General features: G+C 40.1%; 1 protein-coding gene across 3 annotated transcripts in view; it reads right to left on the minus strand.

The window, feature by feature from the left end:
- The window catches only part of RHPN1 (rhophilin Rho GTPase binding protein 1), a 57,808-nt gene extending 43,043 nt beyond the window's left edge, over positions 1-14,765 (minus strand). The window contains exons 1-2 of one of the 3 annotated variants that reach the window (XM_067467243.1): positions 13,830-14,765; positions 12,138-13,714 (exon numbers count right to left, since the gene is read on the minus strand). In XM_067467243.1, the coding sequence (XP_067323344.1) occupies positions 12,138-12,248 (111 nt within the window). In that variant the 5' untranslated portion in view covers positions 12,249-13,714; positions 13,830-14,765. Of the gene's footprint in view, positions 1-12,137 lie in introns of all 3 variants that reach the window. The other 2 variants (XM_060775967.2, XM_067467242.1) reach the window with 2 other exon arrangements.
- Between the last annotated feature and the right edge of the window lie 9,550 nt (positions 14,766-24,315).

A 24,315-nucleotide genomic window follows, 5' to 3' on the forward strand; every position in this document is an offset into this window, starting at 1 on the left:
AATGCAAGATACTCCACTTTGGCAGGAAAAACGAAATGCAAAGATACAGAATGGGGGACAATGCCTGGCTCGAGAGCAATACATGTGAAAAAGATCTTGGAGTCCTCGTGGACAACAAGTTAAACATGAGCCAACAATGTGATGTGGCGGCAAAAAAAGCCAATGGGATTTTGGCCTGCATCAATAGGAGCCTAGTGTCTAGATCTAGGGAAGTCATGCTCCCCATGCTCTATTCCGCTTTGGTTAGACCACACCTGGAATATTGTGTCCAATTCTGGGCACCACAATTCAAGAGAGATATTGACAAGCTGGAATGTGTCCAGAGGAGAGCGACTAAAATGATAAAAGGTCTGGAGAACAAGCCCTATGAGGAACAGCTTAAGGAGCTGGGCATGTTTAGCCTGAAGAAGAGAAGGCTGAGAGGGGATATGATAGCCATGTATAAATATGTGAGAGGAAGCCACAGGGAGGAGGGAGCAAGCTTGTTTTCTGCTTCCTTGGAGATTAGGACAAGGAACAATGGCTTCAAACTACAAGAGAGGAGATTCCATCTGAACATGAGGAAGAACTTCCTGACTGTGAGAGCCGTTCAGCAGTGGAACTCTCTGCCCCAGAGTGTGGTGGAGGCTCCTTCTTTGGAAGCTTTTAAACAGAGGCTGGATGGCCATCTGTTGGAGGTGATTTGAATGCGATGTTCCTGCTTCTTGGCAGAATGGGGTTGGACTGGATGGCCCAGGAGGTCTCTTCCAACTCTTAGATTCTATGATTTCTGGGAGTTGTAGGCCAAAAACATCTGGGGACCCCAGGTTGAAAACCACTGCTTTAGAGTTTTTAATGATACAACAAAGTCTTTATTATAGAACAAATAACAAATCTTCAATGGTTCAAACAACACTTCAAGGCTTTCTTAGTCTAGTCCTCAATGGACTGGTACCTGACTTTGATGAACTGTACTTTCTCTGTAGGAAAAAACCCTATTTAAACTCTCCCAGGCTGTTTACTATCTATGCCTCATCGGTGTGGGTCCTACTACCGATTCCAAATGTGTCTGGGTATTGAGTAGACCTACCAGCCAAGGCTTGTAGATATTTCAGATGGAGTTCAGTGGATCTGTAGTGCTGTCCTCCCTCTGAGAATTCTTTGAAAACTTCAGGGCTGTTTTCCCTCTGATTGCTGTGAGGCTGAGAGGCTGTGAGCTCTCAGCCAGAGCCTTGGGACCTTTCCCCTGGAATTTCTGTTTCTGTTTGCCCGGATGTTCTTGAGAAAAGAAGCTTTTTTACGGGACGGCCTGGTCTACGTCCTATAGTTTAGCTTCCTTATGAGAGACTGCCCAAAAAAATGGCTCCTTTCCCTCCCAGAGCCCTCAACAAGGGGTGGAACCAAAGCTTAATTATGATGGACAGGAGGCCTGCCCTATGACTGCAAAACAGATAACAGAAAGAAAATAAAGTTGGAGCTCCTGGTACAGCCGTACCAGCACAGAGACTGATAAAGACTTTAAGTTAAAGATACAAACAGAAACGTTTTAAAGTTTAACCTAACAAGATATGTGCCTGTATTTTAAATGCACAAAGTTGTGAGTAAAACAAACTTATTATTTTGAAGAAGTCTACTTGAATCTTTGCTGAGAGCATCGAATAGAAACAAGATATTTACGTGCCCAGTGATCACTCATTAGCCAGTAAACTAAAGGGACACTTCCAAAACACTGCTACCCAATCGGTTATGATCCGAACAGGTCAATAGTTTGGTACCGTGTTAACAGCCATGGCTCAATGTTATGGAATCCCAAGAATTGTAGTTTTACAAGATCTTCATTCTTCTCTGCCAAAAAGGTCTGTTGGCTCAGCAAACTACAACTTCCAGGATACAATTGCAGTGATCCATGGCAGTTAAAGTGGTGTCCAACTGCATTAATTCTACAGTGTATGGATATATAAAAATGGGAAACTGTATGAAAAAGACAAAGGGATGGAAGAAGAGGGAGAGAAAAAGCCTAAACTTCAAAACACAACAACAACATGTACATGTTGCATGTGCCAAGCCAATGCAGGAACCGAGATTAGGAATTGCAAAGAGGAAACAGATGTTATTCCGAAGGCTCCGGCAACAAAAACAGTGTTATCTAGGCAGGGAGATAAAGGGAACGGCCTATCTCGAATCCGCCTCTCCACTTGTTGGGATCACTATGGCAACCCTATGCGCAGGACAATGCACACCATGCGCCTGGCGGGTTGCAGAGAAGCAGCCTTCCCTCCGTTCTTTTCCTCCAAGTTTTGATGCTTGTGTGGTCTTAAAAAACACATACGCACACGCATGGATGTGATGCTTTACCTTATGACAGTTTCAGGGTTGAAAAAAAAATCTCTTTATATATATATATATATGTAATTTTTACATCAGAGGTCGACTATTGCAGTAGATCCATGACTTTATTTTCTACCTGCAGATCAATGCCTCCCCTTCCAACCTGCAATGTGCAAGTAGTCAATTTGACTTGCGGTCCATTTACACCGGGAGATTGATTGCAGTTTGACATCGCTTTCATTGCTATGGCTCCGTGGTATAGAATAATGGGAATTGCAGTTTTGCAAAGCCTACGCTTCCAAAGTTGTCTGACTTTTCGGCAAATTACAACTGCCATGATTCTGTAATGTGTTGAACCATGGCAGTTTAAAGTGGTGCCAAACTGTATTAATTCTACAGTGTAGACCAGGTATGGGTAAACCCAGGCCCAGGGGCTGGATGCAGCTCCTTGGGCTCTTTTCTCAGGCCCTCCTCTCTCTCATCATCCTCTCCTTCTTTCCTTCTCTCTTTGCTTCATTCCTTCCTCCTTCTCTCTCTTTCCTTCCTTTTGTCCTGCCTTCCTTCCTTCTCTTTCCTCCCTCCCTCTTCCTTTCCTGCCTCCTTCCATCCATTCTCTTCCACCCTTTCATCCTTCCTTCTCTCTTTCCTTCCTCCTTCTTTCTTCCATCCATTCTCTTCCCCCTTTCATCCTGCCTTTCTTCTCTTTCCTTCCCTCTTCTATTCCTTCCATCCATTCTTCTCTTCCTCCCTTCCTCCTTTCTCTCTTTCCTTCCTCCTTCCCTTCTATCCTTTTATCCTTCCTTCCCTCACTCCTCCCTCCTTTCCCCTCTCCCTTTCTCCTTCCATCCTTCCCTCCCTCCCTTTTGTCCTTCCTTCCTTCTCTCTTTCCTTCTTCCTCCCTCCCTTCCTTCTCTCTTTCCTTTTCTCCTTCCCTTCCTTCCATCCTTCCCTTCCACCCTTTTATCCTTCCTTCCTTCCCTTTTGTCTTTCCTTCCTTCCTTCTTTCCTCTTACCCCCTCTCCTTCTTTCTCCTTCCATCCTTCCCTTTCTCCCTTTCGTCCTTCCTTCCTTTCTTCTCTCTTCCCTTCTTCCTCCCTCCCTTCTCTCTTTCCTTTCTCCTTCCCTTCCCTCCATCCTTCCCTTCCACATGTTTGTCTTTCCTTCCTTCTTTCCTCCCTCCTACCCCCTCTCCTTCTTTCTCCTTCCATCCTTCCCTTCCTCCCTTCCTTTTCTTTTCTTCCTCCTTCCCTTCCTTCTTTCCTGTCCACCATCTCATCCTTCCTTCCCTTTTGTCTTTCCTTCCTTCCTTCTTTCTTTCTCCTTCTACCCTTCCCTTCCTTCCTTTCATCCTTCCTTTCTTTCCTTTCGTCCCTTCCTTCTTTCCTCCCTCTTTCCCCTTTCATCCTTCTCTCTCTCCCTCTTTCTCCTTCCTTCCTTCCCTCTTTCCTCCATCTTTCCCCCTCTCCCTCTTTCTCCTTCCATCCCTTTCTCCCTTCTCTCTTTCCTTCCTCCTTCCCTGCTTTCCTTCCATCATCGGGAAGCCAGTCTTCTTAGCAGAGAGTACCAGCATGCGCCCCACAAGTTAGAAAGTTTGCCCACGCCTGGTGTAGACGTACCGTTACCCTCCAACTAAGTGTGCACAGACAGTGGCGCGTAAACAGACCAGATGCAGCAATAAGTAATCCAATTTCCTGGATGTTGGTGCTTTAAACAAAGACAATAAATGGTTCAACTGTCTAGCAAGTGTCAACTGGTTAGGGATTCGACTTCAGCTTTTTCCTGCTTAAATACATACATACATACATACATACATACATACATACATACAAAAGCACAGTGAACTGGGGATACTGATATTTTCTATTTTTCCTCCTTCTCCTTCTTTGCACCAGCTGAGAACCTTTATGAACAAATAGATCTGGTATAATCTAGCTGAGAGACACATTAGCCATTGTCACCAAACAGGTTAATGGCTTGGGACAATTCTGAAAGCTAACATTTGCAGGCGGTTTCACAATGATTAGCACTCAGAGAAACTATAAATACAGGGCGCACGCAAATCTTGCCACAGGCATAAGTACACATACCGAAATGTTACTCCTTTACGGAACTTTTTCTGTGATTTTTAAACAATACATAAATATTCGCTCTTGCAATATAAATATTGCAAAAAGACGTTCAATCAAGGTTGCATCTACACCAGGCATAGGCCAACTTGGGCCCTCCAGGTGTTTTGGACTTCAACTCCCACAATTCCTAACAGCTTTTCTGTCTCCCTACTTGGATGTAATTCATCTGGCCCTGGAGACTCACATTCATTTAGAGTAGCCAGGTATTCCTTGACTACTTCTTTACCCATTTTGGGTTGCATTTCCTCTGTTGCCTCGTCTGTTCCATATTGCTCACGCTGAACACAGATTTCCTTTTGGGAGAAGACAGAGGCAAAGAAGGTGTTGAGGAGTTCTGTCTTTTCTCTGTCTTCTGTTTACATTTCACTGTCCCCTGTACACAGCAGCCCTACCATTTCCTTCTTCTTTCTTCTGCTACGGACATAACCAAAAAAGTATTTTCTTATTTAGCAAACATGGGCTCATTCTGTGTATTTCCTCCATTGCCTTGTCCGCTCCATATTGCTCAGGTTTTCTGTCTCCCTACTCGAGTGCAATTCATCTGGCTCTGGAGACTTGAATTCATTTAGAGTAGTCAGATACTCCGTGACTACTTCTTTACCTATTTTGCGTTGCATTTCCTCCATTGCCTCGTCTGCTCCATATTCCTCAGGTTGAACACAGATTTCCCTTTGGGAGAAGACTGAGGAAAAGAAGGTATTGAGGAGTTCTGCCTTTTCTCTGTCTTCTGTTTACACTTTACGGTCCCCTGTACACAGCAATCCTACCATTTCCTGCTTTCTTTTGCTATGGACACAACCAATAAAATACTTTCTTATTTAGCAAACCTGAGCTCATTCTGTGCATTGGCTTTTCTGTCTCCCTACTTGGGTGTAATTCATCTGCCCCTGGAGACTCACATACATTTAGAGTGGCCAGGTATTCCTTGACTATTTCTTTACCTATTTTAGGTTGCATTTCCTCTATTGCTTCATCCATTCCATATTGCTCAGGTTGAACACAGTTTTCCCTTTGGGAGAAGACTGAGGAAAAGAAAGTGTTGAGGAGTTCTGCCTTTTCTCTGTCTTCTGTTTACATTTCTTCATCCCCTGTATGCAGCAGCCCTATCATTTTCTTCTTTCTTTTGCCAAGGACATAACCAATAAAATATTTTCTTATTTAGCAAACCTGGGCTCATTCTGTGCATTGGCTTTTCTGTCTCCATACTTGGATGCAATTTATCAGTCCCTGGAGGCTCACATTCATTTAGAGTAGCCAGGTATTCCTTGACTACATCTTTACCTATTTTGGGTTGCATTTCCTCTGTTGCCTCGTCTCCTCCATATTGCTCAGGCTGAACACAGATTTCCTTTTGGGAGAAGACTGAGGCAAAGAAGTTGTTGAGGAGTTCTGTCTTTTCTCTGTCTTCTGTTTACATTTTGGGGTTCCCTGTATGCAGCTGCCCTACCATTTCCTTCTTCTTTCTCTTCCTACAGACACAACCAAAACACTTTTTCTTATTTGGCATATCTGAGCTCGTTCTGTGCATTGGCCTTTCTGTCTTCCTACTAGGGTGTAATTCATCTGGCCGTGGAGACTCACATTCATTTAGAGTGGCCAGGTACTCCTTGACTACTTGTTAACCTATTTTGGGTTGCATTTCCTCTGTTGCCTCGTCTGCTCCATATTGCTCAGGTTGAACACAGATTTCCCTTTGGGAGAAGACTGAGGCAAAGAAGGTGTTGAGGAGTTCTGCCTTTTCTCTGTCTTCTGTTTACAGTTCGCCATCCCTGTATGCAGCAGCCCTACCATTTCCTTCTTTCTTTTGCTATGGACATAACCAATAAAATATTTTCTTATTTAGCAAACCTGGGCTCATTCTGTGCATTTCCTTCATTGCCTCATCCGCTCCATATTGCTCAGGTTTTCTGTCTCCCTACTCAAGTGCAATTCATCTGGCCCTGGAGACTCAAATTCATTTAACGTAGCCAGGTACTCCTTGACTACTTCTTTACCTATTTTGGGTTGCATTTCCTCTGTTTCCTCGTCTGCTCCATAATGCTCAGGTTGAACACAGATTTCCCTTTGGGAGGAGACTGAGGCAACGAATGTGTTGAGGAGTTCTGCCTTTTCTGTCTTCTGTTTGCACCCCCTCTATGCAGCAGCCCTACAATTTCCTTCTTTTTTTTTTTTTTTTTTTTGCTATGGACATAACTAATAAAATATTTTCTTATTCTGTGCATTTCCTCCATTGCCTTGTCCGCTCCATATTGCTCAGGTTTTCTGTCTCCTTACTCAAGTGCAATTCATCTGGCCCTTGAGACTCAAATTCATTTAACGTACCCAGGTACTCCTTGACTACTTCTTTACCTATTTTGGGTTGCATTTCCTCTGTTGCCTTGTCTGTTCCATATTGCTCAGATTGAACTCAGATTTCTTTTTGGGAGAAGACAGAGGCAAAGAAGGTATTGAGGAGTTCTGTCTTTTCTCTGTCTTCTGTATACATTTCACTGTCCCCTGTACACAGCAGCCCTACCATTCCCTTCTTCTTTCTTCTGCTACGGACATAACCAAAAAAATATTTTCTTATTTAGCAAACCTGAGCTCGTTCTGTGCATTGGCTTTTCTGTCTCCATACTTGGATGCAATTAATCTGGCCCTGGAGACTCAAATTCATTTAGAGAAACCAGGTATTCCTTGACTACTTCTTTACCTGTTTTGGGTTGCATTTCCTCTGTTGCCTTGTCTGTTCCATATTGCTCAGATTGAACACACATTTCCTTTTTGGGAGAAGACAGAGGCAAAGAAGGTGTTGAGGAGTTCTGTCTTTTCTCTGTCTTCTGTTTACATTTCACTGTCCCCTGCACACAGCAGCCCTACCATTCCCTTCTTCTTTCTTCTGCTACGGACATAACCAAAAAAGTATTTTCTTATTTAGCAAACCTAAGCTCATTCTGTGCATTGGCTTTTCAGTCTCCCTACATATGTTGCCTATTACTTTGGTGATATCTCCTTTTTTCCATTTCTTCTACATGCCCACTTTTAACCTAGGACAATAGCTTTCTAAACAAGCACCTTGGTCTCCCTACGGATGTCTCGGTCCTCAAACACTCTCTGCTTCATTCAGAAGAATGCTGCACTCACAGAGCTCAGGAGGTGTTGTATTTCAGTGTCAATGTTGACTTTTGCGGAGAGGTGGCTGCCAAAGTAGCGGAAATGGTCAACATTTTCTAATGTTACACCACTAAGCTGTATTTCTAGCATTGCAGACGGATTGGCTGGTGTCTGCTGGAAGAACACTTTAATCCCCCTCGATGGATTATCACCTTGTCATGGTGAGAGGGTTTGCGTATTCCAATGAACCTGAGCCACAGCAAAGCGTGGCTGGGTTTAGCTAGTATGATATATTATTCTTGCTCATGGAATGACCCTCAGTCTTTCATTAAGTTTATTGAAATTTCTTTAAAGTCTTTGTGCTGGTATGGCTGTACCAGGGGCTCCAACTTTATTTTCTATCTGTTATCTGTTTTGCAGTCATAGGACAGGCCTCCTGTCCATCTTAATTAAGCTTTGGTTCCACCCCTTGTTCTGGACTCTGGGAGGGAAAGGAGCCATTTTTTGGACAGTCTCACACAAGGTAGCTAAGCTATAGGACGTAGACCAGCTCGTCCCGTAGAAAAGCTTCCTTTCTCAATCACCATCCAGGGAAAAAGGAGCATCCAGGGAAAAAGTAACATCCGGGGATACAGAAGCAGAAATTCCAGGAGAAAGGTCCCAAAAGCTCTGGCTGAGAGCTCACAACCTCTCAGCCTCACAGCATCAGAGGGAACAGCCCTGAAGTTTTTAAGAATTCTCGAAGGGAGAACAGCATTACAGATCCACGGAACTACAGCTGAAATATTTTCAAGCCTTGGCTGGTAGGTCTACTCGATACCCAGATGCACTTGGAATTGGTAGTAGGTCCCACACCGATGAGGCATAGATAGAAAGAAGCCTGGGAGAGGTTAAAAAGGGTTTTTCCTACAGAGAAAGTTTAGTTAATCAAAGTCAGGTGCCAGTCCTTTGAGGACTAGACTAAGAAAGCCTTGAAGTGTTGTTTGAACAATTGAAGATTTGTTGTTTGTTCCATAATAAAGACTTTGTTGCATCATTAAAGACTCTAAAGACCATCACTTCAGAAAAATCCCTGAGAACCTCTCTTTGAGGCACCCTGGCTTCCCGCTGGGCTTAAAGTATACGTCCTATAGAAAAGTACAGCTGTTACAGGCCCAGCGCGCGACTGAACAGTTTTGCAAAAAGTGTACATCTTCCTGGCAGAAAGTGCTAAAAGGATGTAGAGTTTCTCCAAGTCGGATCCAGAAAAACATCCCTTTGGAAAGTGAGTCTACGTGATTTTTCTGGCCTGGTCTGGGTTGCAATAGCAGACACCGAGAGCTGCCAAAAAACCCGGCCGTCATGCAGCCCGCGGGTTGGGAAAAGGAAAAAAAGAAAACAACAACTCCAGCAGAAAGCATTAGCTCAAGCCAGCTTGGAAAAGGATCAGAGGCAGAGGAGGGAAGAACTACGGGAGGTTTGCTTTTGCAAGGATGACTTAACTTTGGGAACAGAGCAGCCTACAAAAGAATGGGGTCGGGGCATCATATTATTATTATTTTACTGACACAAAAGCACAGTATGTCACAGCAAATGAGATCTATAGGCTGGATTTCGTATCACAAAATCACAGGTCGAACACTTCCCAAGCATCTAGGACTGTGTGATGTATTTTTGAATGATGCGCGCAGATCCAAGTGATTTGGCCTTTTGCAGTTGACAGATCGTAATTTTGTCGATGTTTATTGTTTCCAAATGCCAGCTGAGATCTTTTGGCACGGGACCCAGTGTGCCCATGACCACTGGGACCACCTGTACTGGTTGATGCCAGAGCCTTTGCAGTTCGATTGAGGTCTTGATAGCGGCTGAGTTTTTCCTGTTGTTTTTTCCTCAATGCAACATCAATAATCCAGACTTTTTTCTTTTCCACAGTCGTGATGTCTGGTGTATTGTGTTCCAAAATCCAGTCTGGATTCAAAAGTCCCACAGTATTTTTGCATGTTTATTTTCCACGACCTTTGCAGGTTTATGATCCCACCAATTCTTTACTGCTGGCAGGTGATCCTTGTGACATAAGTTCCAATGAATCATTTGGGCCACAGAGTTGTGCCTCTGTTTGTAGTCCTTCTGTGCCATTTTCTTGCAATAGCTGAGGAGATGGTCCATGGTTTCATCCGCTTCCTTGCACAGTCTGCATTTTGGGTCATCCGCTGATTTTTCAATCCTGGCCTTAATTGCATTGGTTCTGATGGCTTGCTCCTGGGCTGCAAGAATCAGGCCTTCTTCTGCCTCCTTCTTCAGGGTTCCATCCATGAGCCATCACCAGGTCTTCTCCTTGTCCACTTTTCCTTCAATTTTGCCAAGGAACTGCCCATGCAAAGCTTTGTTGTGCCAGCTGTCAGCTCTGGTTTGGAGTGCAGTTTTCTTGTACTGACTCTTTGTCTGCTGTGCTTTGAGAAGTTTCCGATTATTGACTTCAATTAAAGCAGGTGCTTGGCTTTCCTTGACATATTCTGCCAGGGCATCGTGTTTTTCTTCTTCAACTGCGTGTTTGACTTGTAAAAGTCCTCTGCCACCAGACTTTCTAGGCAGATAGAGCCGGTCAACATCACTGCGAGGATGTAATGAATTATGAATGGTCATGAGTTTTCTTGTTTTTCTGCCCAAATTGTCCAGTTCTGCCTGCATCCAGTTTATGATTCCAGCAGTATATCTTATGACAGGTATTATTATTATTATTATTATTATTATTATTACTATTCCATTCTTTCCTCTAATGACTCTATGGGTCCCTTCTAAGGCTCTTTTCTGAGATGCCACATGGAAGAGCAAAATTTTGGACTACAACTTCCAAAAGCTAGAGGATTCTGGGGTTTATAATAATAATAAATCCAAATCACAGCACACTTCTGGCCCTCAATGTTTCAGATAAGGGATGCTCAGCCTGTAACAATAGGAATGATATTCCTAATGGGTTGCTGTGGGTTTTTCTCCGGCTGAATGGCCATGTTCAAGCAGCATTCTCTTCTGATGTTTCACCTGCACCTGTGGCTAATTGAATCTTCAGAGGTTCTGTTGGATATGAGGTTAGTGGGATGTATATATACCTTGGGAATAATGTCTAAGGTGGGAGAAAGATCCCTTGCCTGTTTAAAACAATTTATTTATTTATTATTTACTATATTTGTATACCCCCCCTTCTCAGCCCTCAGGTGACTCAGGGCAGTTTACAGAGGCAACGATTCGATGCCCAACATTGAAAACATCAATACATAGTATAAAACCAAACAGAAGTTGTGCCGTCCGCCCAGACGATATGAAAAATAAAACTGCAATGTGCTTCTCTCTATGCCTGAGCGAACTGCAGGTGTCTATATTGAGAAGCTTGAGATACTCAGCAACTGAGACTATTACTGGTTTAAACATCAAAAAGGGATATTTATTTATTCAAAGTCCTTGAGGACTTGGCACAGTTTATCACAGTTGCAAACAAACGGTCAATAGATGAAACTACAAAAATATTCTTTCTTTTCTTTAGTTGCAGAGGTAACCCTTTCTCCAGATGGCAGATAAGATCCTGGAATCTTAACACCCTAAACTTAAGCTGTTATGGTTTAGAAAAAAGGCAGGTTTTTTCCCTATCTATAACTTAAGGTTAAATCTGGAGACAAAGCAGTCACAACTCTCTCACTATAACTATATAACTCAATCTTCTCAATTAAGCTGTCTATAATACCTCAAAACAGCTCAAACCACAATATACTATCTAAATTATCTCAATATAGCTTAGTTTAGTTTTTGCAATGGTTCTCCCAGAGCTAACTGCCTAGCCGCCAGCACGTCTGAAATCTTTCCTCAAACTGAAAAGGCAGGGGAGAATCTAAAATGGAGATCTTTCCCTGGGAGAAAAGGCGGTCCCTAAACTCAAAGAGCTGCTCTCTAAGCCAATAGTTTCAAAGAGGCCTGCAGCCTCTGATACTATTAACTTTTAGGACTCTTGCAAAAATGCAGCAGCCCTGGAAGAAAATGCAAGAGGAAGCAACCTCAAGCAACTATAAAGTAAGGCAAATCAGGCTCCTGGGGGACGAAACAGAAGTAATAAAAACATAAAACAAGTGTTAAAGTTGTAGCACAAACAACTTAAAGTTGTAGCACAAACAAACATTGATCCTTACAACAACTTAGATAAAGTACGTTGCAACCTCTTAGTAGCAACAGAGTATTGCAATTAGCCAGCTTGATTAGCATTGAGTACTCTTGCAGCTTCAAATATAATAATAATAATAATAACAACAACAACAACAACAACTTTATTTATATCCCGCTACCATCTCCCCAAGGGGACTCGGGGCGGCTTACATGAGGCCAAGCCCAACAATTACAACAATGCAAAAATACAACATAAAATACAAACGGCAAAATTTAATGAAAATAAAAAATAAATACAGACAACAATACAATATAAGATTATAGTAATAGAATCACACAAAAAATGGCAGAGGGCACACAAAAAATCGCAGTGGGCAGTGGGCAGGGCAAGTTGTTTGTAATGTCCACCCTGGCAGGTAAGAAACTACACCAATGTTCACCTTAACCCTGTGTCACACCTCACCCCACCTTTGGCCTCACCTTGCGTAGGCTGCCATAGCTTTCGGAAGGCTGCAAATGGAGGGGGACCCCATTGTCGTCGCTCTCCCCGTCTCCTTCGCCTCCCGGGGGGCTCTCTTCTTCTGGGGTCATCCTCGCGGGCACAGGTGGGGCATCGACCAGGCAGGTACAGCTCTAGGACATGACCGTGGCCCTGACCCAAGGCAGGAAGGCAGGTACTCTCTTTACAGGTGATCCCTGCCTGACTCTCTGCCACTCACCCCAAATCCTGGCTTCCTTGGACCTAAAGACTCCCCACGTTGTTGAACTCACTCTTTCGAGAGGAACCTGATACACAGAATCACTTATTCATCCCTTAGGAACACCTAAGCAGCACACCTGAATTCACGGAAGCGGCCTTCTAGAGGCATCTCTCCAAAATCCTGGGGCAGATCTACCTGTCCTGCCTTACCTACCTGTCCTTACCTACCTGTCTTCTCTTACCTCCCTGTCCTAACTTACCTACATGTCTTGCTGTACCCACCTGGCATTATTTATTTACCTTTCTGTCCTACCTTACCTACATGTCTTACTCTACCCACCTAGCTCTACAATTATTGTAATTATTATATTTATTTATTTACCTGGCCCTTGCCTCCCTGTCCTAACTTACCCACGTGTCTTGCTCTACTCACCTGGCTCAGTAATAATAATAATAATTTATAGTAATTTACCTGGCCCCTTGCCGCTCGGTCCTAACTTACTTACATGTCTTGCTCTACTAACCTGGCCCTATTATTATTATTATTATTATTATTATTATTATTATTATTATAGTTTACTGACACAAAAACACAGCAAACAAGAGATATATACTGGATTTCGTATCACAAAATCACCAGTTGAACACTTCCCAAGTGTTTAGGACTATTATTATTATTTATTTCTTACTCTACCCACGTGGTTCTATTGCTACTACTATTATTATTTACCTGGCCCCTTACCTACCTGTCCTAACTTACCTACTTACTTATATGTCTTGCTCTACTCACCTAGCCTTATTCGTATTATTCTTATTATTATTATTACTACTACTAATATTTATTTCTTGCTCTACCCACCTGGCTCTATTATTAGTACTATTAGTACTATTATTTACCTGCCCCCTTACCTACCTGTCCTAACTTACCTACTTACTTATATGTCTTGCTCTACTAACCTGGCCTTATTATTATTACTATTATTATTACTATTACTATTGTTTATTTCTTGCTCTACCCACCTGGCTCTATTACTAGTACTATTACTACTATTATTATTTACCTGGCCTCCTTTCCTAACTTAGTAACATGTCTTGCTCTACCCACCTGGCCCTTATATTATTATTATTATTATATTTATTTACCTGGCCCTTACCTGCCCATCCTTACCTCCCTGTCCTTTTCTACCTACCTGGCCCTTTTGTATTATTATTATTTACCTGACCCTTACCTCCCTATCCTACATTACTTCCCTTTCCTACTCTACCTACCTGCCTTATTATTATTATTATTATTATTAATAATAATACACCTGGCCCTTATATCCCTGTTTTACCTTAGCTACCTGTCCTAATCTACCTGTTCTACCTTCCTTCCCTGCACTAACTTTTCTGTCTTACTCTACCTACCTGCCCTATCAATAATAATAATAATAATAACAATAATATACCTGGCCCTGTTTTACCTTAGCTACCTGTCCTAACCTACCTGTCCTAATCTACCTGTTCTACCTTCCTTCCCTGCACTAACTTTTCTGTCTTACTCTACCTACCTGCCCTATCAATAATAATAATAATAATAATAATAACAATAATATACCTGGTCCTGTTTTACGTTAGCTACTTGTCCTAACCTACCTGTCCTAATCTACCTGTTCTACCTTACTTCCCTGCACTAACTTTTCTGTCTTACTCTACCTACCTGCCCTATCAATATAATAATAATAATATACCTGGCCCTGTTTTACCTTAGCTACCTGTCCTAACCTGCCTGTCCTAATCTACCTGTCGTAACCTACCTGTCCTAATCTACCTGTTTTATCTTACTTCCCTGCACTAACTTTTCTGCCTTACTCTACCTACCTGCCCTATCAATATAATAATAATAATAATAATAATAATAATAATAATAATAATAATAATATACCTGGCCCTGTCTTACCTTAGCTACCTGTCCTAACCTACCTGTCCTAACCTACCTGTCTTACCTTACTTCTCTACCCTGTCCTTCCTGCCTTCTTCTACCTACCTGGCCATATTCTACTTCAACTCCTCCTTCTCCCCTACCTGTCTTAGTCTACCTGCCTCACCTGGCCCTGCACCTGTGCAGGCCCCAACACCTGGTCAATTTCCAGCCTGGCCAGTCCCTGTGAAGCCACAGGCCAGCCTTTCTTGCTCTGCCTCCCAGATCCTTGCCCTGAAGCCTCCAAACTGTATTCAGACCTCAATGAGGACTAGGAACTTGAGCAAGCCAGCCTTACCCAAACCTCCAGGCTCTCTTCCAACTAACTTCTTTGAAGCCACAGACCTGGAAAAGGAGAGGCTGCCAGAAGCAAGGCAGCCGGACAGACAATAGCTTTTTGCAGGCGCTGGGCTGCTAGATGGAGCAACAAGGGAGATGCAGAGATCAAGAGGCGGGAGGGGGGAGAGGGAAAAGGAGAGGAAGAGCCTCAGCCAATAGCAACGCGTGGAGCGTCTGAAGGGCGGCGCTTCCATCCAATAGAAAGAGCGGAACGAATAAGTGGGCGGGGAAATCCTTCTTCCTCCTCCCCCTCCCGTTCGGAGAGGGAAAAGGGGCGGAGTCAGAGAGAAAGAGTGAGTCTCCCGTGGCAACCGTGGGAATTAGAACGCGGGTGACGTCATGGCAAGAGCAGGAGGCACCGCTGCGCATGCGCATTTCCCCATTCTTGCATCCCACTTTTGACCCTTTGCAGTGCAATTGTCCCATTAATGCAAATTATATACATTAGTATTATTATTACTGATACTTCATAGTTAGTATTATTAATTAATTAATTATGATAATTCATAACAGATCATTAGTATGAATGATCTATTGGAAATTTTGATAGTTCAGAAGTATTATTGATTATTAATTATTTAATTAATTATCTAATTGTGTTGGCTTATTATTCATAGTTAGTATTATTTATTAATTAAATATGATAATTTATTAATTAATTGATTAAATACGATAATTCATAACAGATCATTCGTATGAATGATCTATTGGTAATTTTGATAGTTCAGAAGTATTATTAATTAATTAATTAGTTATTTAATTGTGTTGGCTTATTCATAGTTAGTATTATTTATTAATTAAATATGATAATTCATAACAGATCATTAGTATTAATGATCTATTGGAAATTTTGATAGTTCAGAAGTATTATTGATTACTTGATAGTTCATAAGTATTATTGATTATTTATTAATTAGTTATCTAATTGTGTTGGCTTATTATTCATAGTTAGTATTATTTATTAATTAATTATGATAATTCATAACAGATCATTAGTATTAATGATCTATTGGAAATTTTGATAGTTCAGAAGTATTATTGATTATTAATTAATTATCTAATTGTGTTGGCTTATTATTCATAGTTAGTATTATTTATTAATTAAATATGATAATTCATAACAGATCATTAGTATGAATGATCTATTGGAAATTTTGATAGTTCAGAAGTATTATTGATTATTAATTAATTATCTAATTGTGTTGGCTTACTAAGTGATAATTCTTTATTATTATTATTATTAATAATAATAATAATAATAATTTTATTATAATTCATAATAGATCATTAGTATTAATCATCTATTGGAAATTTTGATAGTTATCTAATTGTGTTGGCTTACTAAGTGATAATTCATTATTATTAATAATTATTAAATAATTTTGATAATTCTTTATTATTATTATTAATAAATTAATACATTATTAATGATTTGTTGTTGAGAAATTCAGAATATATATATATATATATATATGTAAACTACAAATCCCAAGGTCCCGTACAATATATTATTATTATTATTATTATTATTATCATTATCATTATTATATTTATTTATCTCCCCAAAGGGACTCAAAAGTTTATTTTTAAACCACAGAGAAATTATATATATATGGGTAAACTACAAATCCCAAGGTCCCATACAATATATTATTATTATTATTATATTTATTATTATATTTATTTATCTCTCCAAAGGGTTTTTTTTTAACCACAGAGAAATTATATATATATATATATATATATATATATATATATATATAGGTAAACTACAAATCCCAAGGTCCATACAATGTATTATTATTATTATATTTATTTATCTCTCCAAAAGGACTCAAAAGTTGTTTTTAAAACCACAGAGAAATTCAGAATATATATATATGGGTAAACTACAAATCCCAAGGTCCCATACAATGTATTATTATTATTATATTTATTTATCTCTCCAAAAGGACTCAAAAGTTGTTTTTAAAACCACAGAGAAATTCAGAATATATATATATAGGTAAACTACAAATCCCAAGGTCCCATACAATGTATTATTATTATTATATTTATTTATCTCTCCAAAAGGACTCAAAAGTTGTTTTTAAAACCACAGAGAAATTCAGAATATATATATATGGGTAAACTACAAATCCCAAGGTCCTGTACAATATATTATTATTATTATTATTATTATTATTATTATTATTATTATATTATCATTATCATTATATTTATTTATCTCTCCAAAGGGACTCAAAGTTTATTTTTAAACCACAGAGAAATTATATATATATATATATATATATATATATATATAGGTAAACTACAAATCCCAAGGTCCCGTACAATATATTATTATTATTATTATTATATTATATTTATCTCTCCAAAGGGACTCAAAGTTTATTTTTAAACCACAGAGAAATTATATATATATGGGTAAACTACAAATCCCAAGGTCCCATACAATATATTATTATTATTATATTTATTTATCTCTCCAAGGGGACTCAAAAGTTTTTTTTAACCACAGAGAAATTCAGAATATAGATAGATAGATAGATAGATAGATAGATAGGTTAAACTACAAATCCCAAGTTCCCATACAATATATTATCATTATTATTATATTTATTTATCTCCTCAAAGGGGTCTCAAAGTTTATTTTTAAACCACAGAGAAATTCAGAATATATATATATATATATATATATATATAGGTAAACTACAAATCCCAAGGTCCCATACAATATATTATTATTATATTTATTTATCTCTCCAAAGGCCACTCAAAGTTTATTTTTTGCACAGAGTTCTGAATATATGAATGAACTAGAAATCCCAGGACTCCATAGATCACAACTTGGGCAGCTATGCAGACTTCAAACTGCAATGAATTCCATGCTATGGAATTGTGGAAGTTGTAGTTTGGGGAGGCACCAACCTTTCGGCAGAAGGTGAACAACCTTATAAAACTACAACTCCCAACGTTCTCGATAATGGTCCCAAAACATTAAGCCATGACATTTAAAGTGGGATCAAACTTCATCACTTCCTAGGGTGTGGATGCATCCTTATTCACCTTTAAATCTGGAGGCTAAATGAAGATTAAAGGCACTTTTAACAATGCTATGGAATGCTGGGAGTTGTAGTATGGGGTTGCACCCATCATACTGTAAAATGGCATCACTACAATGATCATGGCTCTTGGGAGTTGTAGTTTGGAAGGGCCACAGCACTCTAGGGCACAGAAGGCCTTGCAAAACTACAACTCCCAGGATTGCACAGGATTGGGCCATTCATGGTTCCTCCTCTTCAAGCATCTTTAAAGTAACCTGTATTTCTGTATTTTTGAAGTTTCCTTGAAGGAGGAGGAAAAGGAAAGGAAGCTGTTTGCAAAGAGGCCTCTGTCCCTTTTGCAACCTTTGCAAAGCAAGCACAGGTGAGTTGCAAGATGATTCACCTCAATGCCCCTGGAAATGCTGAAATTGATATTTTGCAAAAGGAGAAGAGGAAAGCATTCCATAGCATTGAGTCATAGCAATTAAAGTGGTGCCAAAGTGCATTAAATTCACAGTGTAGATGCACCCCAGAGGGACAAATATTACACCTTAAATGACCTTGGATTCGGAGGAGCAAAGTTTGGAAGAGTTGCAACTTCCAAAACTTCCTCCCAATATTCTGTATTTAAAAGAAAAAAACTTTCCAAAAGGATTTGGAGAGAAAAGGGTTTTTAAAAAGTAGATTATACATATAGTTTGAGTTTCCTTTATCCAGAGTTCCAAAATTGTGTATATATGGTTGGCTGAGATAGGATCGCCTTTGCTTTCTGATGTACACAAATTTTGTTGTCATGCAATGAATTATTTTGTGTTTAGACTTCAGTCCCATCTTTAAGGTGTAGCTCTCTCACACACACAATGCGTACACACACACACACACAGATAGATGCACATACATATTAGATATAAATATAGATACATACACACATACATACATATAGAATTTGTGTGTGTGTATATATATACACACACATATATACATACACACATATAATGAGTCAGAGTCAGACATGTACACATACATATACACATATATAATGTGTATATAAACACGCAATATATATGTGTTATATATACACATATGTTATATATGTTATACACACATATATACACACATGTGTGTATATAACATATATAAACATACACACATATGTGTGCATATATAAACACATAATATATACACACATACATATAATGTGTGTATGTGTATTTTCAAGGATATCAGACAAGCCCCCACATTGGCAGTCTTTAGGAGGAGCCTGGAAACATGGCTGTTCCAGTGTGCCCTGAATAAAGGAAACAATGCCCTGTTCTGATTAATTCTCTGCAATTAATGTCAGGGACTTAATGTCAGGGGACAACCTTTACCTTTTATATATAAACACACACACATATATACACTATATATATATATATATATATATATATATATATATATATATATAATATACACACATATGTTATATATGTTATATACACATGTATATACATATGTGTGTATATAACATATATAAACACACACACGTGTGTGTGCATATATATAAACACATAATATATACACACATACATATAATGTGTATATATATAAACACACAATATATATACCCACATACATACACATATATAATGTCTGTATATATAAACACACACATACATACACACAATATATATGTTATATATACACACATATGTTATATATGTTATATACACACATATATACACATGTGTAGACATATGACATATGTGTGTATATATATAAACACATAATATATACACACATACATATATGTATATATGTGTGTTTATATATGTTATATACACACATGTGTATATATATGTGTTTATAACATATATATTGTGTGTATATATGTGTGTGTTTATATATACAGATATTATATATGTGTTTATATAAACACACAATATATATACACAGACATACATACACACATATATAATGTGTGTATATATAAACACACACATATATATATACACACACACATATACATACACACACATATAGTGTATATATATAAACACACCATAATACACACACATACATATAAATACACACATTTATTATTATTATTATTATTATTATTGTAGAAAGTCTAATTGTCTTTTAATGTTTATAATCTTTACGTTTTGAATTGTGTATTATATTGTTTTTACCACATACGATGATGATGATGATAATGGTGGTGGTGGTTTTTCTCTCCTAAACAAAACAATCCAAAACACAATTTAAACCTATTGCAGTAGAAAGAAACATTGTTAGAAACAATGTTAAAACAATGTTAAAATCACCCTCATTGGTATATGGAAGCATTCCAAAAATCCAGCATTGAAAAACACTTAGAATAATAGAACCATAAAGTTAGAAGACATCCTAAGCGTCACCCAGTCCAACCCCATTCTGCTTTGCAAAAACACACCATCATCAAAGCCCTCCCGACAGATGGCCTTCCAGCCTCTGCCTAAAAAAACTCCAAGGGAAGGGGACTCCACTGCACTCAGAGGGAGCAGATTCTACTTATTGTACATAAGGGATGTTCAACTTGCAATTAAGTTGCTATTTATTTTTTCCTGGATGATTAGGCTTAGGAAAGCAAAGCCTTGGGTTGGATTATGTCATAGAGGCTGAGTGGGCATGACCCAAAGCGGTTGGTTGAGCCGGCTGCCAAGTCACAGTGCTTTCCCTCCACTTTGAGACTCACCTGCAGATGAAGTTGTCACAGAGTCAATAACTTCTCAAGGGCCAGAGGAAAAGAATAAGTCAGGATTTCTCAGCTTTGGTGACTCCAAAATGTGAGTGCTCCCCAGCACATGATAGCCAAATCCATTCCAATAAGGTCTCCATGGGTGTCAACTGGGACTGGCCCACCATTCATTTCATCAGGGCAACCTGCTGTAGTTAAGTTGACTGGGAGACCTATGTTTGAATCCTTCCTTACCCTTGGAAACCTATAAGGTGATTTTATGAGTCACTTACTTACTTACTTAGGCGATCCCTCATAGTCCGAGGATGATGGTCCTCCAAGTTCAGTGTCCATAGATATCTGTGGAGCCCTATTCTTGATCTGCATCTTCTTCTGCAGTGAGGGCATTGGTTTCCAGGTGGAAGGCAGTCCCGGTTGGGGTTAGCTTGACACACCTTCCTCTTGGCACGTTTCTCTCTTTCACCCTCCATTCGTGCCTCTTCAAAATTCTGCAGCACTGCTGGTCACAGCTGACCTCCAGCTGGAGCGCTCAAGGGCCAGGGCTTCCCAGTTCTCAGTGTCTATGCCAGAGTTTTGAGGTTGGCTTTGAGCCCATCTTCAAATTCTTTTCCTGTCCACCGACATTCCGTTTTCCATTATTGAGTTCAGAGTAGAGCAACTGCTTTGGGAGACAGTGGTTGGGCATCTGGACAACGTGGCCGGTTCAGCGGAGTTGATGGCGGAGAACCATTGCTTCGATGCTGGTGGTCTTTGCTTCTTCCAGCATGCTGACGTTTGCCCGCCTGTCTTCCCAAAAGATTTGCAGGATTTTCTGGAGGCAGCGCTGATGGAATCGTTCCAGGAGTTGCATGTGATGTCTGTAGACAGTCCACGTCTCACAGGCATATAGCAGGGTTGAGAGGACAAAAGCTTTATAAACAAGCAAGTTGGTATCCCTACGGATGTCCCAGTCCTCAAACACTCTCTGCTTCATTCGGAAAAATGCTGCACTCGCAGAGCTCAGGTGGTGTTGTATTTCGGTGTCGATGTTGACTTTGGTGGGAGGTGGCTGCCAAGGGAGTGGAAATAGTCAATATTTTCTAATATTACACCATAAGCTGTATCACTGGCATTGGAGAGGGGTTGGCTGGTGACTGCTGAAAGAGCACTTTGGTTTTTTCAATGTTCAATGACAGGCCAAGCTTCGTGTATGCTTCTGCGAAGGTGTTTAGAGTGGCTTGTAGATCTTCTTCTGAATACGCACAGACGACATTGTCATCAGCATACTGGAGTTCTATAACAGATGTTGTTGTAACCTTGGTTTTGGCTTTCAGTCTGCTGAGATTAAACATCTTGCCATCTCTCCGATAGATGATTTCCACTCCGCTGGGAAGCTTCCCATCAACAAGACGAAGTATCATAGCAATTAATAATCCAGTCTAGGTGGTCCCAGTGGTAATTGGCATACTGAGTGCCATGCCAAAAGACCTCAGACGGCATTTGGAAACCGTAAACATTGACAAAATCACGATCTGTCAACTGCAAAAGGCCACCTGACTTGGATCTGTGCACATCATTCGAAAATATATCACACGGTCCTTGACGCTTGGGAAGTGTTCGATTTGTAATTTTGTGATAACGAAATCCAGCATATATATCACGTTTGCTGTGACATACTGTGTTTTTGTGTCAGTAAAAAAAAGTAATAATAATACAAGCCAGTCAAGGTGGTCCCAGTGGTGATTGGCACACTGGGTGCAGTGCCTAAAGACCTTGGCCTGCACTTAAACACAATGCTGGGTTTAACCTACAAAACCCTACATAGTTCCGGCCCGGTTTACCTGTCCGAACACATCTCCTCATACAGCTGGGCTGTTAGGAATTGTGGGAGTTGAAGTCCAAAACACCTGGAGGGCATAAGTTTGCCCATGCCTGTATTAAAAGCTCATCCCAAATTGAGTTTAGATTGCCCATTTACCACCCTGCTTCCAAATCCCCGGAGTCGTGTCTTTAATACTTGCTCTTCTAAATCATATTATTTCCTTCCCTTTTTCAAGAAACAAGAGACGGCTTTGGCTATCACCGGCATCCAAAAGGGGAAAGAAACCAAGGGAAAAAGTCCCACAACAATTCCAACATGATGATCAGGTATGTCGGAGAGTTGGAAGGGACCCCCAAAGGCTATCTAGTCCAACCCATTTCAGGTAGTTTCATTATTTTCCATGCTTCTCTCTTGCAGTTTTTGAAAGACGGAAACAAGAAGCATTTGTCACAGGAAAAACCACTGCAAGAAAACACAATTTCTAGGTAATGCTTGTCTGGTCTGTAACATAATATTTGACTATGATCTCATCCAAACTCTATGATTATATTATTGCACTAGCCGTCCCCTGCCATGCATTCCTGTGGCCCAGTCTGTGTATATGTGTTTTGTGTGTGTATATGTATGTGTATATATTTGTGTATATATACATTTGATGGCCTGGCAGTTTTTAGGTGTGGCTTGTTAGTGCCTGGGGGAATCCTTTGTTGATGTCATATGTTCTGCAGTTGATGGTGCTTGGTAATGTAAGTATTAGTTCTAAAGGGTTTAGTAATCTGTAAGTAATCTGTAAGTAAGTAAATCTCAAACACAGGAGAACTCCAGACAAGAAACAATCAGGGACAGTTAATCACCTCTCAACTGTCACGTTGCCAGGACTCTGCCTTATTTAGGTAGAGATGAACCAAACTCCCAGTTTTATCAAACTGTTTAATTAAAACAGCACTTACTTGCTGGCTGTTTTAATAGACCAAAATATAAAACATAAAGATAGCACTCAGCCACAAAATAAACAAAAACTGATAGCAAATGCTACACCGTAGTCAAAGGGTCCAGTCCAGTGGTCAAATGCCGAGATTTCAATAAACAAAGTCCAGGGATCAAGGATCTATACCGTAGTCAAAAGCCAGTCCAAAGATTCAAAGTTCCAGGCTTCCAAGAAGACAGGTCAGGATACCGAAAATCCAACAGACCTGGGGGAACAACCAGCAGCATCCACCATCAAAATATGACAATACTTTTCTCCCAAAGATCATTTCCAAGGCTCACTCCTTATATCCACAAACACCCAGCTGCAACCTATCTCTTACATACCTCCACCCTTAATTGCTTTCACCCATTTATTTATTTATTTATTATTCAAACTTATATGCCGCCACTCCCCTGGGGCTCGGAGGGGCTTACAAGAATGGCTAAAATCTAATATAATTTAAAAACAATTTAAAACAATTTAAAAACAGCAATGTCAAAAATCAAAGGCCTGTCGAAACAGGTATGTCTTACATTGTTGTTCATTCGTTCAGTCGTCTCCGACTCTTCGTGACCTCATGGACCAGCCCACGCCAGAGCTCCCTGTCGGCCGTTACCACCCCCAGCTCCCTCAAGGTCAGTCCAGTCACTTCAAGGATGCCATCCATCCATCTTGCCCTTGGTCGGCCCCTCTTCCTTTTGCTTTCCACTTTCCCCAGCATAATTGTCTTCTCATGTCTTACATAGAATCATAGAATAGAGTTGGAAGAGACCTCATTGGCCATCCAGTCCAACCCCATTCTGCCAAGAAGCAGGAATATTGCATTCAAATCACCCCTGACAGATGGCCATCCAGCCTCTGTTTAAAAGCTTCCAAAGAAGGAGCCTCCACCACGCTCCGGGGCAGAGAGTTCCACTGCTGAACGGCTCTCACAGTCAGGAAGTTCTTCCTAATGTTCAGGTGGAATCTCCTCTCTTGTAGTTTGAAGCCATTGCTCCATTGCGTCCTAGTCTCCAGGGAAGCAGAAAACAAGCTTGCTCCCTCCTCCCTGTGGCTTCCTCTCACATAGTTATACATGGCTATCATATCCCCTCTCAGCCTTCTCTTCTTCAGGTTAAACAT

This window comes from Anolis sagrei, chromosome 4 (assembly GCF_037176765.1).
Source record: "Anolis sagrei isolate rAnoSag1 chromosome 4, rAnoSag1.mat, whole genome shotgun sequence".
NCBI lineage: Eukaryota > Metazoa > Chordata > Lepidosauria > Squamata > Dactyloidae > Anolis > Anolis sagrei.